Source organism: Dipodomys merriami, unplaced genomic scaffold, assembly GCF_024711535.1.
Source record: "Dipodomys merriami isolate MVZ:Mamm:240054 unplaced genomic scaffold, mDipMer1.0.p SCAF_112, whole genome shotgun sequence".
Taxonomy (NCBI): Eukaryota; Metazoa; Chordata; class Mammalia; order Rodentia; family Heteromyidae; genus Dipodomys; species Dipodomys merriami.
The window spans coordinates 487,711-507,905 of NW_027202405.1; the positions used below are offsets into that span (position 1 = coordinate 487,711).

Here is a 20,195-nt window from a genome sequence, read left to right on the forward strand (position 1 = left end):
AGACCAGGGATCATATCCACTTTCCTGTTCCTGCAAACTTAACTGGGCGGCGGAGGATGGGCTAGTCAATAATCACTTGCGGCCCAACCTCTCTTATAAACTAAGCTATGGACACCCAGTAAGGATTCCTCTTCAAGGAGGTGTGTCTCAGGAGCATCACTGGAGATCTTCATTTCCCCTCGGTGAAGAGTTAGCATCTGATGGGAGGCTGGACCACAGCAGGACCTCCTGGGGTGGGGGAGGGGGGCACACACCCGCTCTGGGGACACTTTCCTCTTGGAGATCCGGAGGGCTGCTTTCTATCCTGGTGTTCTCTCTGGCATTTGTAATTTCCAACCCACTTAGGTCACTTTTACTCTTTTGGACACCAGTCAGGTTCAAGGGAGGAGACGGACAGTCAGCATACGACGCCCAGGCTGTGGGGTCCCAGTGCTGTACTGACACGTGTGCCTTAGCTGGACAGGCCAGCGCCGGCTGTGGCTCGCCCTCCTCTCCCCCAGGGGGCGCACGAGGTCCCCCGCCCTCCTAGTTCGCAGGCGCAAGACCTCCCTGAGCCGCGCGGGGCTCGGCCACATCCTCGACCCCGAGGCCGCGTCAGAGCCGTCGAGCAGCCAATCAGAATCGTCCATGTACCAGCGGGGGCGGGGCCGCCGAGGGAGGAGGAAGATGGCGGCGGGGGCGAGGTGAGGTGTTGGCAGTGGCGAGGGCTTCGGGCGCGGGGGGTGGGGGGACCCGGGGCGATGGCCCGCGCCGGCAGCCGGGGCGGATAGAGAGCCGTGGCGCCGCGGGTGCGGGCGGGCGGCGGGAGCATGACGGGGCTGTACGAGCTGGTGTGGCGGGTGCTGCACGCGCTGCTCTGCCTGCACCGCGCGCTCACCTCGCGGCTCCGCCTGCGCTTCGGCACCTGGAACTGGATCTGGCGGCGCTGCTGTCGCGCGGCCTCCGCCGCGGTCCTAGCGCCGCTCGGCTTCACGCTCCGCAAGCCCCCGGCGGGAGGCCGGAACCGCCGGCTCCAGCGGCGGCCGCGCGGGGGGCCGGGCCCGGCCGCCGCCCACCCCCGGCTGCGCTGGCGCGCGGACGTCCGCGCCCTGGAGAAGCTGCCGGTGCACATGGGCCTGGTGGTCACCGAGGAGGAGCCGGAGCCCAGCTTCTCGGACATCGCGAGCCTCGTGGTGTGGTGTATGGCCGTGGGGATCTCCTACATCAGCGTCTACGACCACCAAGGTGAGGCCCGGCGGGAGGGCGGGGCGGGTGCGCACGGCCGCGCCCCGGGGCCCGCGGGTTCCCGCCGCCCGGCGGGGCGCTCGCCGGCCCGGCGCCTTCCAGGCCGGGAGCTGGGCGTTACTGAGCCCCGGCTGGATGTTGAGATGGGGCTCCTGGGTGTTTTGAACGCGGGGAAGACTCCTCCGAACCTTGGAAGGACTCGGGCGGGATGGGAGGCAGCCGTGCGCCGCCGCCGCCGCCGCGCGGGGAGGAAGGGGAGGTTCGCCCGCCCTGAGCCGGTTTGCCCAAGGTCACAGGGCAGTCACGGGGAAATTGGGGTCGGGGCTGGTCCGTGCTTTCTGCAGCCTCTGCCTTTGGGTGACACGGCGGGATGCCTTGGTAGGGCTGGGGACGCCGATCTTGAGTGTGTGGGAGCGGTGGGGGACGGAGGGTCATTTGAATCGGGCTTGTGAAAAGTGTCGAGAGTTCCAGTAGACCGAAAGGGAGCTGGATCCCTACTGACTTCAGAAAAGGCCTGGGATGAGGTGTGAGCCCCGATCCTCAGACTTAACAAAACGTGGCCCTCCCCACGTTTGGATTCCACAGGGGATTTTTCCAAGTACGAAAACGGCACTGAGCCCGTGGCAAGAAGCCATGGGTTCTTTGTCTTTCATTCCATAGACTGTTAGGCTCCTGGGGAGGAAGTGACAGGAGGAGGTGTTCGGGGAGCGAATGAAGTATGGAGAGATGCTGAATGGAAGAACTTGACAGCTCCTGGGCAGGTGATGAGATCTGGGCAGGGCATTATAGAGAACGCGCTAGGAGGTGGAGGAAGAGGCTGAGTGTGAGGTTTGGGCGTCAACTAAGTTACGAACGCACAGGTATTTCCTTAAAGAAAAGAAGATAGTAAGCAGAATTTAGGAGCGTCAGTGTGAAGGGAAGAAAATGAACGTTTTTTTTTTTTTAACTGTTTTCCTTAAGTCACTTGTGTGCTCTAGAGACCTACAACTGGAGTTTTTATCTTTTAACTGTTCATCAGATAGGTAGATTTAAAAGTGTAGCTCCCCAAACACTAATCTGACTGCCCTGTTATTTTCCCATGCCTCAGGGAATAGGGTTACACAGTTGCCCTTCATCTCTAGTGATGGTTTGCTCTGGAAAAGGTAAATTTAATCTACTCAAGAGACTGACTTTCTGGAACTAGCTGAAGAACTTTAGAGACCAATCGAAATCGTGAGGCTGTTAGGAGGTTACACAATCTGTGTCTAAGGCAACACAGCCAGTACTATCTGGGAAATCAGTGTGCGGGACATGGAAATGTGATGGGTTGACTTAAATCCAGATGACTCCTTTAGAACATTTATCTTTCTATTGGGAAGGAAAATAATAGATTGAGCCTCCAAGAACAGATAATATTTCCACACTTCCTTGTTCCTGCAATTCCTGTTACTGAAGTTCTGATGTGATTCAGACATCCTGTGTCATGTTCACTTAAAGGAAAAAAAAAAACGTTGGCAATAAAAAGGAAGAAGCCAGGTTAAACCAACTTTTGAATGAGAACAGAAAGATTCTATGTTCTAGAAACCTTTTCCTTAAAGGGATAAGTGATAATTGCTTCTGAAAGACCTATCCTTGTTGACTGAGTCATTCATTCAAGTGACAGTTGGATGTATTTTAAGAATCATATAATCTCCCTTACAGAATGTGGCTTGATGTTATGCCTGTAACAAGTAGTCAACACTAAACCCCAAACACTCTAAAGAAAATGATCTTAGTTTGCTCTAGTTTACAGTTTGGCATACTGACACAAATATTGTTGGACAGTATGACTCTTATTAATGATCGATCTTCTTTTGTTTAAGTACAGAAGTGCCAGAGGTGTTAAATATGTACAAAATCATATTTGGTATGCTTAACAGTACAACCTCGAGTGCTTGTGTTCCCTCATGTGGGAACTCATGGCAAAGAAACCTGTTTCTAAATATCACCTTTGTGGGTAATGTGTCGTTCACTTTTTTTTTTCTCTTGGTTATCAGGGTTTGAACTTAGGACCTCATACTTGCTTGCCTTGCTCATGGGTTGCCGGTGCTCTGACACTTCAGCAGTGTCTTCAGCCTGGTTTTTACTGGTTACCTTGGAGATAGTGTCTATGGGCTTTTCTGCCTGGGCTAGCTTTGTACCTTGAACTCAGTCTCTTGAGTAGCTAGGATAGTAAGTGTGAACCACGACTATGTGGCTTAATAGTTGGCTTTTCAATAGAATTTTGCATTTGTCCTAACATCCTGAAATGTTCTTTCTTTATCAGAAGGTTAGTTCCATGGCAAAGGGATTATCATTGATTGCTTCTCAGTCTATTCCAAACTGTTCCTCCTAGGTCAGGTCAACTGTATCAGCTATGTCAACCTTCATCTCTGGTCTTGCTCTATCTGATAGGTTCTATCCTTCTCTTTTTAGCTTTTGAAATGATTTCATTCTCTTGAGTACTCATTTATTTATCTACAATGCTATGTTTGTGCATTAAAGTAGATGTTTACCTTTTTTTTTCTTTTGTACTAGAACTGGGGCTTGAACTTAGGACCTCATGCTCTCACTTGACTTTTTTGCTCTAAGTTGGCATTTTGTCAGCACACATCTCCACTTTCAGCCACATTTCCACTTCCTAGACTTTTATCTTAATAGTCATTCTTTGTTGAGCTCTTACTCTGTGCCACAATAGTATACAAAAATACATTAAATATAGTAGTTTTACAGACCAAGGAACATAATTGGAAAGTTAAGACCTTCTGGCACTGGTGGTGCTGAGTGATGCTGGCTTGAATTCCACCAACTCAGGAGGCAGAGGTCCGGGGATATAGGTCTGAGGCCTGTCCTTGCAAAGCATGAACCCTATCTGAGAAAACAAAAATACAAAAGGACTGAGGTGTTGCTTATGTGGTAGAATGTTTGCTAGAGAGGCTTCAGTACAGTGCTCAAAAACAAAACAAAGCCTAAAAACCCAAATCCAAAGTAAGCCAATACCTGTAAGGACAGGTCTAGAATTTAAACCATATTTTATTTAAAAACTTTTGTTCTTGGAACTGTGCATAAATGTGTGTGGGTGTGCGCACTGCTTCTGGGGTTTGATCTGGTTTGGGCACTGTCCCTGAGTTTTTCTAGCTCAAGGCTAGCACTCTACCACTTGAATCACTGACAACTGTTTTTTTTTTTGGGGGGGGGATAGTTAATTGGAGAAGAATTTCATGGGCTTTGTTGGCCAGGCTAGCCTTGAACCACAAACTGGGCTGGCTTCTCAGCCTCCTGAGTAGCTGGGATTTATGACTGTGAGTGCCTCGCGAGTTCTTGAAACTTTTATATTGTGCTGATGAGAGAATATGGCCACAAAATAGTCACTTCTGGTACTATTAGTGATTATATTGTGTCATCTTCAAGACCTGGTAAAGTACTACTTATCTGCAGGTGATAGAAATTACATATAGAAATATCCCTAACTCCTACTTACTCCTACCTCCCCCCCCCAAAAAAAAGAAAAAAGTTATAAACAGCGGGCACTGGTGGCTCAAGCTTGTAATCCTAGTTTAGACAGGAGTCTGAGATCCGAGGATTGTGGTTCAGAGCCAGTCAGAGCTGGAAGGTCTGTGAGACTCATATCCAGTTAACTACCAGAAAACCGGAAGTGGCTAGGTGACTGAAAGTGATCCAAAACTAGTCGTGAGCAGAAGAGCTTAAGCACAGCCCTAGGCTCCGTGTTCAAGCACTATGACTGACGAAAAAATTATAAAATTTTACAGGCCAATAGTTTTCCTTATACTGCTAAGAGAAATATTTATTCTGAGTTATAGGACACTTTTTTAATCAACTCAATATAATTTTTTTTACAGAGCTCTTGCTCTGTATTAAAATATTACTTGTCAGATGAGCAGAGTCCGTGATGATACTTTCATTTTTAAAGTATGCTGGGGATGTTGCTCAGGAATGGAGCATTTGCCTTGTGTAGGAAGCCCTGGGTTCAATCCCCAACATTGCTCAAGCAAACAAGAATAAAATGTGCAAGCAGAAGCTCAGCAAATCCATATGTCTGGTTCATTTCCCTTGTGGTACAGCCTGTGATTTCAATGCAGCATTCTTCCCATTGACTGTGCCATTACACTATTTATTCCCCTGTCACTTTGTGCCAACTTCCGTATAACTGCTTCTCGGTGAGCTATCTGGAGACTGCCCCTTGAAATAAAATAGTTTAATGGCTATAAGATTTATTTTGTTATGATTACCTTAGTCTTGTATTTTAATAGATTTTTAAATAACTGTTCTGAATGTTTTCTTCTCTGATAATTCTAATAGTTGGGTTGGTAGAGATTAAATGAAGGTAACCACTAGATGACTTACAGGAAGGCAGAGAAATTAAGGTAACCACTAGGTGACTTAACTGTCTAGTTAAAGAGGGGGGGAAAAGTCAATTTGAGAAATATGTATTTACATATAATTGTGTATTCAATTCTATAGCTGGGTAAGTGCTTTATAACTAGAAGAGATTGTTTTATTGTTGTTTTTTTTTTTGGGGGGGGGGTCTGGTCGTGGGCCTGAACTCTGGGCCTGGTCGCTGTCCCTCAGCTCTTCAGCTCAAGGCTAGCACTCTACCACTTGAGCCACAGCGCCACTTCTGGCTTTTTTCTTTTTGCTTATGTGGTGCTAAGGAATCGAACCCAGGGCCTCACACATGCAAGGCAAGTGCTCTACCACTGAGCCACCTTCCCAGCCTCTGTTTTATTGTTTTTCTTATGTGCTTCCCTCTGTCCTTATACTTCTTGTTAGATTATCCCTAGAAGTTCTATTTTTATAAGAATTAAAAAATCACAGTAAAAGATTTAATTTTGGATTAAATCAATCATTTTTAAGTTATTTTATAGAGTTGATTATATATTTCACATGAATTTTTAAAATAATCCATATTTAAGAAGTACAGACAAGATTTGTTGACTGCATACTTGTTTAATTAAACTTCCTTGTTACTTGTTTGCCTCAACTTTAAAAGATATGTTTGATGACTTTATTACCCAGTTAATGTGCACATGCTTGAGTATAGTGGTAGGCTGAATAATCACAAAATATCACTTATTGTTTAAACTGATTTCTAATAAGGAACCTGAAAGCAGTATATACTCTGGTAATCTATCTCTTGAAGTATTTCCTGCTCCTGATCCCCATGACACTACATATGCTTGGAGTTCTTCCTGTCTCACTTCCTGTTCCTTCTGAGCCTTTTGCCTGGCTTCTCTGCTTTGTTTCACTTCTAAATGTTGTTATGTACGGGAGTTTTAGGTGTGTGATGTCCTTGTCTTTCTGCTCAACTCTGCCAGTGTAGCTTGGGAGTAGCTATAAACCCCTGCTTCTGGCTTTCTGCATTCCCTTAACAGCTTAACCCCTATCCCAGACAGTCTCCCATGATTTTAAGTATCATCTGTGTGCTGACAGGAAGTTTGATATTTCCAGCCCTTATCTGTTTCATAACTCAGACTGTATTCTAAATATATAACTTATTGAACACAGTATTTTTCCCCAAAAAACTGGTTTCGAGGATTGAATCCAGGGCCTAGACATGTTCGGGAAATGGTCTACCACCGACCTATGTCCCTAGCCCTGAAAATTCTTTTGACTTTTTTATCTTCAGAAATGAACAAAGAAAATTTTTTTATTCATTTTTGTTGTTAAATAATATAATGTAAAGTAACCATTGACTGGCTACAAGGAAAGATACATGTTATTTAAGTGGAAAAAAGTTTTAAAAAGTTGCGTGGAGGTAATGAATGCATACTGGGCAATATTAGTAAGTTGAAACTGTTGTGTTATAATTGATAAGCTTTGGGACGCTGCAGTATGTTCTAGGGAACATACTAATACTGTCTTATCCGATACTACAATTTAAAACATTTCTTTCATTTTCTTTTCTGGTGGTAGTACTAAGGGCCTTCAGCTCTCACTTGCCTCCCCTGGTCCTGTCCCATGGCTGGGGCCATGCCTCCAGTTCTGACTTGGATTTGTCTGTCATGTTGGCTACCCATGTGAGTAGATAGGATGGTAGGTGCAAGCCACTTAAAAAATGTGCTTAAAAAATTTCTTAGAGGGACTGGGAAGGTGGCTCAGTGGTAGAGCGCTTACCTTGCATGCCTGAGGCCCTGGGTTCCATTCCCCAGCACCACATAAGCAAAAAGAAAAAAAAAAAAGCCGGAAGTGGTGTGGTAGCTCAAGTGGTAGAGTGCTAGCCTTGAACTGAAGAGGTGAGGGACAGTACCCAGGCCCAGGGTTCAGGCCTCACGACTGGCCCCCCCCCCAATTTTTTTTTTCTTAGAATATAGTAAAGAAGCCTACTTTTGGGCTCCAAAGTACATAGTTAATATTTGTTAAGGAATATCAAAAAACATTTGTATGCTTTAAGAGGTGCAGCTCTTTAGAATGATATTTTATTTCATGGAAATTAAGAGACTTTGGACGCGCATGTGCATGCACACGTGTGTATACTCAGGAGTGACTTTTCATTTATCTTTCCCATTTGCGATTGTTCACATTTGGGAATTTGAGGCTCCATGAAGTAGTTGTTGAGAAACAAAACTGTAAAAATTTCTTAAATAACTATTGCTGAAACTAGCCTTTGGTTCCCAGGTTATTCTTTTCTTTCTTTTTTTTAATAGCCACAGATGCCTGGCTTCTCTGCTGCTGCTTTTGCTTTTCCTTCTCGTCCTTCTCCTTCCTCGTTGTTGTCTTCTTCTGCTTCTCCTCCTCATTATGATGATGATGATGATGATGTAATTGTACAACTTGTTTATGATTCCATTAGTTGAGTTAAGAGTATAATGATTCTTGGTCATTATCACCCCTTTTCTCCCTTTCTCCCCTCCCTTCTCTACCCTCAAGTTACATAGTTTGTTTATTTATTTATTGGTCATTGGGCTTGAGCTATACCAATTGAGCCACAGCACCACTTCTGGTTTTCTGGTGGTTAATTGGAATCTCACAGACATTTCCTGCCCGGGCTGGCTTTGAATCAAGATCCTCAGATCTCAGCCTTCTGAGTAGCTAGGATTACAGGCCTGAGCCACCAGCACCCGGCTACATAGTTTATTTTTAACATAATGTACATTGAATCTAATGACTATATTTGCTCTCCCTTCCTCCCTCCATTCCTGTGGTTCAGGTTATTCTTAAGTATTTAAAATACGTGTTCTGTTAGCTCTGTGAAATCTCTTCAAAAGCATTTTTAAGAATGAGCTATAGCTGGGCCTCGGTGGCTCACACCTGTAATCCTAGCTACTCAGGAGGCTGAGATCTGAAGATCTCCACTCAAAGCCAGCCTGGGCAGTAAAGTCCATGAGACTCTTATCTCCAGTTGACCACCAGAAAACCGGAAGTGGCTCTGTGGCTCAAGTGTTAGAGCTGTAGCCTTGAGCCGAAGAGCTGAGGGATAGTGCCCAGGCCCAGAGTTCAAGACCCATGACTGACAAAAAAAAAAAAGAAAAAGAGCTATAGATAAGAAAGTAAGAAAAGTAAGGAGAGGGAATAGAAAGAGTTGTACTTTTAGTTGTTTTAAAAGACTATACTCATTAAAAACTAGATCCATTTTATTTGGGTTCAATTTATTTAGAGAAAGATTCAAATTAATAGTACAATAGTAAGTTTAGCATTGTTAAAAAAAAGTTAACGAATACTAAGTAAATTCAGTAGACCTAAGTTTCCGGTTAAACTCATAGATACTTAAGGACAAATGGTTTATTTCCCTTAATCTGTTTCCTGTCTATAAAAAGATAGAATAAAATAAATTCTGAAATCTTAATGTTATATAATTTTGTAAAGCACATCAAATGTTTTTTCCTTAAGTCAGTTATTTCTGAATAGAAATGGTCTCAAAAGAAATTTAGCTTATACAGAGGATGGGGAATTTCATTGTCACCTTTCTATATATATTTACAATGTATTCCAATCAATCTCACCTCCTCTATTTCTCTCCCGACTTCTTTTTACATAAAATGACTTGTGATAATTTCCTTAATCATTTTGGTGTTAAAATTTTGAAGAGCAAATATTATGATGAGAAAAATAATCTGTACATATACCATGCTACTTCTAGAGATGTTTCCTACTGAAGCCACACTTATGTCTTGTATTTCTTGTGTATCACGTGAAGCATGTTTATGTATGGCTTGGCTAAGGAAAACTGTGAAGTGTAATAGTGTTTATACATGACCTTAAGTATTGTCAGATTTCTGTGATCGGTTAGGAATCATTGTGGACACAATCTATTTTTTTTCTTTTTTTGTTTGTTTGTTTGTTTGGGTCCAGTCATGGGGCCTGAACTCTGGGCCTGGGCGCTGTCCCTCAGCTCTTCAGCTCAAGGGTAGAGCTCTACCACTTGAGCCACAGCGCCACTTCCGGCTTTTTTCTTTTTGCTTATGTGGTACTGAGGAATGGAACCCAGGGCCTCAGGCATGCAAGGCAAGCACTCTACCACTGAGCCACTTTCCTAGCCCCCCTTAAAACTTTTAACTTTTTACATAAATCAGTCAAGACCAAAATACCTTAAAAATACCTTTAAAAAAAGATTCTGTGTCTCTATGTAATATGCTTCCATTTTAACAGATTTTCTGCTTGTGTGTAATCAACATGGCTGTTTTTATTGTGAAGAGGTTTCTGGAAACTTTTTTCACCTAGTGACATAACTTTTGATGTTTTGTTGTTGATTGGTAATTCGTGCCAGCTTATTAGGTAAACATTGAACCTTAGTGTATGGAGGATGCCTTTTGGGAAACTGATGAGTAAGAAACAGGACTATAGAAAGAAGTAAGATTATAAGTCATTCATTGGTGGGGGTGGGTGGGTCTTCTAATCACTTTTACAGGAACTCCCTAAATATTCCATTATTGTTTAAAATTGAGTTTACATTCTCCTTCTAACCAGTTCTTTTTGCAAATTTAAATCAAACAATCACTTTTTTAAAATGTTACCATTTTCTGCTACCAAGGATAAAAAGCTATGGATACTACACATTCACTTCTGAGTAAGTCATGTACCATTTTCCTCTCAGTTCTTCCTTTGTGGTAAGTCTCCCCTTTCCATGGTCTCACCAGCTTACACATGGAATCCTACAGTAGTTTGCTGCCTATCTTTTCCTATCCTGATATTAAGAACATTCAACTGAGGATTAAGTTTCCATACATTTCCATGTTGCTCATAAATTGTAGGTAACCTGTTTGTTAAGCAGTGTGAAATAAAAACTATAACTATTTGCTCACTGCTCCTCTCATATCCTTTGTGTCATAAACAGTTGTCTCTCAACATCCTAAACTATGCTTTATCTTAAGCATTTTCTGTATATAATGTCTTACCCATTTTCTTTTCTTGGACTTTGAGTTCACCTCAGCTCGAGTCTTCTTTGGACAAACCTTTGTCCATCCAAGAGATATACACATATATATGACCAGATTGGCATTTGTTTGCAGCTGATTCTGTCTCTCTTTACACAAAAATCACACAAGTGCACTCTTCTCTGGTGCACTGAACTAATTTAAAGTCCTGTATGAGCACAAAGTAGAAACATTTGATAAACAAAAAAGCAGTGGCTGGTTTTTTGTTTTTTTTTCAATTAGAGCTCTATAAATTTGTGTTGAATGTTTGTCAAGTAGTTCTCAGCAACCTGGTGATACTAAGCTACTTTGTATGGTTGGGGGATCAAAATCTGCATCAGGTAGTTGGTTTCTGTGATTTGTTTGAATTTACAGAAATTTGGTCTTAATACTTTGTCTCTTCAACTTAAAAATCATGTTATTTCTTCTTAAGACTAAACTAATAAAATTGAGGCAGTATTTAATACACATAAAAATTCTGTAGAGAAAAATGTTAGACTGAAGTCAGAAATGAATTTTTTGGATAAGCCCTTAAGGACATTAGATCCCTGTTTCTTAGTCTGTAAATATAAGTTTCCTATGAATGAAAAATTTTGAAGGTCTAAGTTTCTGTCATAGTCAGTAGTCTACCAAGTAGTTAACCCTTGTCCCTTTTGGGCTTTAGTCCCTTTAGACTCGACCTAACTTGTGTTGTTCCCTTATTTTTCAGATTTTCATTTGGTTAGTCATTATTTTTTCATTTGAGGCTTGTTAAGTTATGGATCTAGTGTTGTATTCATAAGCATCTGTTAATCATTGAAAAGCTGTTAAATTACCTATTTGTGATTTACTTGCTTTTAATTTTCTTTCTTAGGAATTTTCAAAAGAAATAATTCCAGATTGATGGATGAAATTTTAAAACAGCAGCAGGAACTTCTGGGTCTGGATTGTTCCAAATACTCAACGGAGTTTGCAAATAGTAATGAAAAAGATGATCAAGGTGAGCATGAGTGTAAGATTGAATATGTGACATATGAGGATGTGTTTCAGGGCAGGTTTTATCAATCATTTTTCTTTCATTTTGGTCTCTATTGTCAATATTTTTAATTACCTTCTTCCTCTTATTAAAGTATTTCTAGAAAAGTAAACATACACATATTAAAATTTTTATTAGTCAGATTTTATAACTTGTTCAACAAAGAGAATCTAAAGAACTTATATAAGTCAGAAAAGTAAATGAGTATGTAAATAAAGGGCTGATAGAAGTAATGGTAACTTTAAATAGTCTAATTTTTACCTCATGTAAAATTTAGCCTTTCATTTACTTTTTGTGTGTGTGTGTGTGCGTGTGTGCACGTGTGTGTGTGTGTGTGTGTGTGTGTGTGTGTGTGTGTGTGTGTGTGTCAGTCATGGGGCTTGAACTCTGGGCCTGGGCGCTGGCTCTGTTCTCTTCAGCTCAAGGCGAGCGCTCTACCTCTTGAGCCACAGCGCCACTTCTGGTTTTCTAGTGGTTTATTGGAGATCAGCGTCTCACGCACTTTTCTGCCCGGGCTGGCTTTGAATCGTAATCCTCAGATCTCAGCCTCCTGAGTAGCTAGGTTTCATTTACTTATTTTGGTGGTGGTGGTACTGGAGTTTGATCTTAGGACTTCATGTTGTTTGCCACTTCAGATGTGTCCTCACCTCTTAATTTTTTCAGGTGAAGTTTTCTGCTTTTCTGTCTTGGCTGTCTTTGGTCCTTGATCCTCCTGATTAGGAGGATCAAGCTATGATTACAGGCATTCATCATATAGTCTCACTAATCCACATAACCCCTCAAACCCTCTATGCTCCTCTCTACCTCCCAAGTAGCTAGGATGGTAGGAGTGAGCTACATGCCCTATCTTAAAATTTTGGACTTCTGACAGTGACCTGTTACCAGAATCCTAGCTCCACTGACCGTGCATTCTTATGCATTCCTTTTATTCCATGTTTCTACTACTATTACTGTAGATGGAATTTTAGATGAATGAAAATTGTTAGCTAGCCTATAATTAAAATTCTTATAATGCAAAGAATATATTCACAATAAAAGGTCATTTTGAGGACTTGGAGAAGAAGGCAGTCTAAAAATACATATGGTAATGTGATTTGGGATACATGGGTCCTGTCAGAGGAAAGTAGCTAAGTGTGCTTTGATATTGAAATTGAAGAACTGAAGTGGTTCTTGCTTATATAAGAACTGTATTTTTTTGTTTTGGTTTGATCTTAACTATTTTGTAAAACTGATTGTGAAACAAACTTGGAAGAATATATTTTTTAAAGTACTTTATTTGTGTTTCCCTGCAGTTTTAAATTGCCATTTGGTAGTGAAGGTGCTGTCCCCAGAAGATGGAAAAGCAGATATTGTGAGAGCTGCTCAAGACTTCTGCCAGTTTGTAGCCAAGCAGCAAAAGAGAGCCACAGATTTGGATGTAGATATGTTAGACAGTTTACTTAGTAAGTCATACTGTGTTTTCAGTTTTGTCTTGGGTATAGTAGTATGAAAGAAAAATATTTAGTAGGTTCTTTTGATTCTATAAAGCCTGATTTTTATCGTCATTCCCTTATAGTTCTGATACTTAAAGAAAATGCTATAAAAATGTGAAAATGCTTTTTAGATAATGATGTTGTAGTTTGTTTACTTATATGAGGACATAATCGTTAAGCAAAGAATTCTTCAACATTTGTAGTGATGAGTATTCTTGGAAATAGTAATGTTATTACAATAACATTATATATTATATATTATAATAACATTAGGTATTATACAGAGGGGCTACTACTTCATAAGTCAAGTAATAAGTACTTTTCTCATTTTTAGACAGTGTCACCCCTTCCTTTACTTTCCCCCAGTTTCTTCCTTCCATCCCTGCCCACAAGTTACATAGATAATTTTGTACATAGTATATACTGAATTGTATGATTGCATTTGTTCTTCCTTTCCTGTCCTCATCCCTCTCTCCCTCCCTCCCTCTCCTTTCTTCTTAACCCTCTTTCTCTCCTTTTCTGCACCACACCTTTGCTGTCCCAGAAACAATAAAATCCAAAGCAAAAATCAGCATAACACCTTCACCACCACCAATAAAAATTGTATCCATTTCTTGGAATTTGTATAAGTACTACATTTTTTTGATCCATCCTTGTATTATAGGGTATTTGGGCTGTTTCCATAACTTGGCTATGTGCTGCTGCTTTAAAAAATTTTTTCTTTCTTGTTTTCTTCCTTGTACTGAACATTGAACCCAAGACTTTGTACATTTTAGACAAATATCTACTACCACTGAGCCATATCACATACTCCAACCTCAGTCTGCTTACTTCATGGTGAAAAAAAGTCTGGGTTCTGTTGAGATGGGTGTGGAAAACAATTTGTTGGTAGGCTGAAGATGTGAGAAGCCTTGGATTATCACACCACATCTGTTTATACTAGTGACCCTTTAACTTTGTTTTTAAACAGTTGAAACACCCATGTCCATTTCTCATGGGGAACTCAGTTCATAACATAGATAAAAATAGCCACGTGCTTGTCAGGTTGGGAATAGTCCTTATTCTCCCTTCAAATTACTTGGGCTTTCTTTAGGGAACACTGAAAACATTTGTACCACTTATCTAGGGGTTGATTTTTCTGGATATTTAGCTGGAAAGTATGAGGCAAAGATAGGGTTTCATTGTGACATCTCCATTCATGAAAACAACGTACACTGACCAACCTCACCTATTCTGTCACTTCTTTTTTCATTCTGCTCCCCTTCTTAAGATAATTTCAGCAAGTTTCATTGTTGTGTTTTCATACATTCATCCTCATTCATCCTCAGTTAACCCTCACTGTTCTCACTGTGCCCACACCCTAGAGTTTTTGTTTTGTTTTTTTGCTCTTTGTATATCTGTATATTAATCCTTTTATCTGTTGAATAGATGGTGAAGGTTTTCTCTCATTCTGTGGGTTGGTTTTGGTAGATATTTCTTGTACTATGTAGACACTGCCTTATTTGTCAATTCTTGTTACTTATTTATTTAGTGCTGGTCCTAGGACTTGAACTCAGGGCCTAGGTGCTATCCTTGAGCTTCTTTTGCTCAAGGCTATCACTTGAGACACAGCTTTACTTCTGGAATCTCTTTTGTAGCTTATTGAGGAGATAGAAATCTTCTAGACTTTCCTGGCTTTCGACCATGATCCTCAGATTTTAGCCTCCTGAGTATATAGGTTTGTAGGTGTAAGCATTTGGTGCTCAGCTGAGCCATGGGTGCCCCACTGTAGTTCTGTTTAGAAAATTAGTACGTTTGTCTCTAGTTTACAGAGTTTCCTCCATGTTTTCAAGTATTAGACTTAGATTTCATGTCTAATTTGAAGTTGTAAAGTGAGAGATAGGAGTCAAAATCATGATAATTTTATGTCTTTCCCTATTTGAACTCCTTTAGTTTCTTTCTCATGCCTTATTGCTCTGGCTGGGAATTCTAGCATTATGTTGCATAAGAATGGGAGAATGGGGGTGGGTATGGGGTTGGGGGGGTGGGGAGATGGGAAGGGATGGGAAGGGGAAACAAAGGAGGAGGCAACAATGCTTGATAAGAAATGTACTCATTATCTTGCCCGTGTAATTGTAACTCCTCTGTATGGTATTTTCACAATAAAAAAAAAAAAGAATGGGAGAATGGGACACCTTATTACTAATTTTAGGGAAAATAATATGATGTTGCCTATAGTTTTGTATAGCCCTTTATTAAGTTTACATACATTTTTTTCTGAGAGTAGTATTTTTTTTTTTAACTGGGACCTGAACTCTGAGCTCTTCAGCTCAAGGCTAGCGCTCTACCACCTGAGCTATAGGGCCACTTTCGTTTTTTTTTCTGCTTATGTGGTTCTGAGGAAATGAACTCAGGGCCTCATGCATGCAAAGGCAAGCACTACCACTGAGCCACCTTCCCAGTCCCGAGAACAAGTAGTTTTATAGGTTGTTTTCTTCTCTGAAATAATTTGATTCTATGGCTAAAATCAGCAGTTATACCTCAAGAACAGTGCCTTTCCCAGGAGCCAACTTAGCACTTACGTTGGGGGCACTTACCAGGGAGTATTTACTGGGTTTAGGGGAGGAATTGGACTTTCTTCTTTCTCAAATAATTAGTTCAATTAAATGGAGTTAGGAGAAGATTTCCACATTTGCACTAAACATAGATATTAAAGTATACGGAAGGAATGGGATGGGAAAGACAGAAGGCCAACTTAACAAATTTTTCCTTTCAGCTTTTTTTCCCCAGCTTTTTTTTAACAGCAAGCAGTATATATTAACTTCATGTGTGTATCTTTATTTCCAAGGTTCAAATGGTTTCCCTGATCCTGATTTAGTATTGAAGTTTGGTCCTGTGGACAGCACATTAGGTTTTCTTCCCTGGCAAATCAGATTGACTGAAATTGTGTAAGTACTCTTGATGTTGATTTGGCAAGTGATTGTTGAGCCCACTGCTGTTCTAAATCTGAAGGGAACTCCCAAAGAATATATAATACTCCTCGTTTTTTTGTATTTAGAATACCAGTGGGAAGCACAGGGATGGGAAGAGAAACAAAAGGAAACTGGAATATGTAGTAAAGAGACAGGGAATTGGCCCCACTAGAGCAGAGTGTTAGTCAGTAGTGTGAAAGGAAATGAAATAGTCAAAATTTGGAAGGTTTTAAATACTAACATACAGACTGCGTTTCATAGTAGACGGGGTGTGGGAAAGAGTTTAGCCTGTGAGTAATATAACAATGATATTTGGGAAGATTTGTTTGGAAATGAATTGGAGAAAGGATGAAATAAAAAGACAAATGAAGAGATCATCACTGTAAGTTAAGAAAAAAATATAGTGAAAAGAATGAAATTGTGTATTAAAACCACATTTGCCAAACTGTTTTCTTCTGGTACTGGGATTTGAGCATAAGGCTTTGGACTGCTTGGCTGGTACCTTACCACTTGAACCATGCCTCTAGTGCAACTTTCTCTGAAAGTCCCCTTAGGATTGTCTGTTAGAAGAGTATTTATTATGATTGCATGCCTATACTTTACTAATTGTAGAAAAAGCTAGAGAATAAATGACTTTTTTAAAGCCTAAGGTATGGGGTGAAGAATATTGTTATTGAAAGGAAATGAAGTAGAGGGAGATTGAAGTTTGAAGGGGGATGTGAGTGATTTTGAGACATTGTCTGTAACAGGAGAGATGAACATATTTATTTGAGGTCATTAAAGTATACAGAGGGGTCCTTCAAGAAATGTAGAAACTGAAAGGAGGGAAAAACTGTATAAAGAGGCAGAAGAGATGTAATACGTTAGAAAAGGGAAGAGCTGTAAATCATTGTACAGGGGAAGAAATCGGGACAAGACCTGTTGAAGCTTGAAATAAAGTGGAATGACAGTCTCCAAACTCTGGGGGTCCTTAGAGGAGGTGTGTGTCTCTTACCTTTGTTAAGGATTCACTGGTCATTTCAGGTGCCTCCAGGTGGGCTCCAAGAGTGGCATCATCCGTCAGCCTGTGAACTTGAGGAGGGAGTTCACTCAAAGTGGGGAGGGAAGAATGTGTTTTAGAACAGATAAGATTTTTAAATCTGTATTTATAAAATGGACATTTTATTGTGGCATTGAGGATTTAAAGAAGTGACAGAGAAGGGCTGGGAAGGTGGCTCAGTGGTAGAATACTTGCCTTGCATGCATGAGGCCCTGGGTTCGATTCCTCAGCACCACATAAGCAAAAAGAAAAAAAAGCCAGAAGTGACACTGTGGTTCAAGTGGTAGAGCGCTAGCCTTGAGCTGAAGAGCTGAGGGACAGCACCCAGACCCAGAGTTCAGGCCTCAGGACCGGACCCCTTCCCCCCCCAAAAAAACAAACAAACAAAAAAACAAGTGACAGAGAACTAGCATTGGGAGAACTAGCTTTCCCACGGACTTGTTACATTGAGGTCTGCTTCGTGTTTGTCTATACTCTACCAGGTAGAGCACCATGGTGCCCCAGTCATTGATGGAGAAGTAGAGGGTAGGGCCTTGATCAACAAACTGTAATAGCAAGATGTCAGAGGCGGGAAGGGGTGGCGTGTGTAATGTCACTCAGTGCTTCTGGAAGAATGATGAGAGATGAGGCTTTGAGGAGGACATTTGAAGGAAGCTTAGCAGTAACAATGTTATTATATGCTTCATTGAGGATAGTATTTGAGTGGAGTGAATAAGACAAAAGGATTAGCATATAATCAGTCCTACTACTTAGAAGGAAGAGGCTTGTGGTTAAAGGCCAGTGTATGCAAAATATTTTTGAGACACCCCTCCCCCTGTTCTAAAACAATAGCTGTGTGAATTGGCATATGATTATAATCCTAACAATTTTGGAAACCAGGAGTTTATGGTTCAAGGCCAGCCTGAGCAAAAAGTATGCAAGATCCTATCTCAACCAATAAAAGACTGGGCTCAGTGTTGGGTATCTCTCATCTCTGTGTGGGAGGATGAGATCAGGAAGATTGTGATCCAGACCAGCCTGGGAAAAATGTAAGATCCTGTTTCAAAAATATTCCAAACAGACCTAGAGGCTTAAGCTCAAGTGTTAGAGCAGCTGCCTAGCAAGAAAGGAGACCCTGAGTTTATTCTGGTGAACTGCCTTCCCACCCCAAGATATGAGTGATAGCAGAGATATAAGACATGTTATTTGATGTTATTACGAGATGAATAGGAATTAGGAAGTAGGTGGCTTGATTCTAAGTTTCTAGCAGTCAGAGGAAGGATAGTGAAAGGCATAACTAACTAGAAGTTATAGTAGGAGTTGTTTCATGGTAGGTTGGCAGGTTTAGTCTTCTTTGTTTTTTGCTTAGGTTCAAGGCTTGTGCTTTCTAGTTGGGTACCTACTACCTTTTGCTGTAGGTTATTTCTCAGATAGGGTTTCACACTTGTGCTCCCGCTAGCCTTGGACTATATGCTACTTAAGACCTGTGTAGTTGCAGACAGCAATCTCTACACTTGACTGGAATGCTGAATACGACTCTTCTAATCTGATCCTGTGTATACCTTTGTCACTAACTGGAATTTCCAAGCCTCACAATTAAGCTGAATTAAAGATTTTTTTCATGGTAATTATTGACAACACTGGGGGGAGTCCAGGAGCCTTTGGTTGTGTGAGCAGTTGGAAATGGTGGGGTTGAATTTCATTGTTGGTTGCCTACCATATAGCTTCAGTTTGCGGGGATGCTGTACAGCTAGCTTTGCCCTGTGTTCAACTCGGCCTTAATAAATTGTTAAGATACTCTGACCACAATATTTTGTTGTTGTTTTCTGCCAGAACTGAGGTTTGAACTCCAGCTCTCAAACTGGCTTGGCTTGCTTTTGCTCACCTGGGGCTTTACCATTGGAACTATGGCTCCAGTCTGGCTTTTTTCTGGTGAATTGGGAGTGGACTTTGATGAACTTTTCTGCTCCAGCTGGTTTTGAACCTTGGTCTTTCGGATCTTAGTCTCCTGAGTAGTATTACAGTTGTGAGTCACTAGTGACCATGAAGTTCCTAACGTGGGTTTGTGTGAGATCTTTCATAGATCTCTAGTTTTTATTAATTCAGGCTTTTGCTTTGATAGATAATGACTCTTAACTCACAACAGATGCTTTTCTCTTATGGAAAGAAAGGAAGATTCATTTTTATTTGAACTGTTTCACAGTGTTTGACAGTCTTTTAGTAGAATTGTTTTGGCATATTCTGCTTAAGATTTATAACCACTTTTGATCATCATTCTCAGGTCCCCCACCGCCTTCCCCCCGCCCACAGTTCCCAAATTACAGTGTATCATCTAATTGCCTTTCCCCTGTGCTTTCTTTCCAGCTCTTTGCCTTCCCACCTAAACATCAGCTATGAGGACTTTTTCTCTGCCCTTCGTCAGTATGCAGCCTGTGAACAGCGTCTGGGAAAGTAATGATCCCTGGTTGTGTAATTTGATTTCAGGCTTTTGGAGAAAAGGACTCAAGTGACTCTGATGTTTACAAAGCACCTATGAAACCCTGTATACACCTAGTTCATATTCCTCATAATTTATCAACAAACACAAAAAAGTGTCTTACTTGAGAGTGAATGAGTGTGTGCGTGTGTGAATGTGTGTGTGCGCGCGTGTGGAAATACACTTATAAATGGGGGGAGTGTTGGAGAAAGAATACACAAACCTGCAACTTGGAACAAAAATAGCAGCGATGTTTTAGGAGCTGAGATTTCAGATTAAAGGCTTCAGCCCCTGCCACTTCCCTGTTTCTGTGGGGAGAGGAGGGAATGATTGGAGCTGTTTTAGTTGTTGTTTGGTGTTGAAGAAGGAATACCTTTTGTCCAGTCTTTTTGTAGTGACCAAACTTTGATTTTTAAGAATAATATATGGACTTGTTAAATGGAAACATTCTGAGTTTAAGGAGCTTCAGAGAAATGAAGTTATTCAGAGTGTGCTTATTGTCAGGCAGAAGGAATACCTGTCTTCAGCCGTCCGTCCATTTCATTTCTTAGTAATGTTGCTCTGGTGTCTATTCTGAGTGGTAAAGCTCATTTGAAAAAGAACTCATACACTGAAATACAAAATTAAAAATTTTAATTATTAAATTCTTAAATATTGAATTAGTCATAATC

The 20,195-nt window shown here is 41.1% G+C and overlaps 1 protein-coding gene across 1 annotated transcript; it reads left to right on the forward strand.

Moving 5' to 3' along the window:
- Positions 1-645: 645 nt before the first annotated feature.
- Positions 646-19,601, forward strand: Nus1 (NUS1 dehydrodolichyl diphosphate synthase subunit). Its single transcript, XM_070015318.1, has 5 exons — positions 646-1,224; positions 11,446-11,571; positions 12,900-13,049; positions 15,907-16,006; positions 19,413-19,601. The coding sequence occupies exons 1-5, from the start codon at positions 810-812 to the stop codon at positions 19,501-19,503; spliced, it is 882 nt and encodes a 293-aa protein (XP_069871419.1). The 5' UTR covers positions 646-809; the 3' UTR covers positions 19,504-19,601.
- The last annotated feature ends 594 nt before the right edge of the window (positions 19,602-20,195 follow it).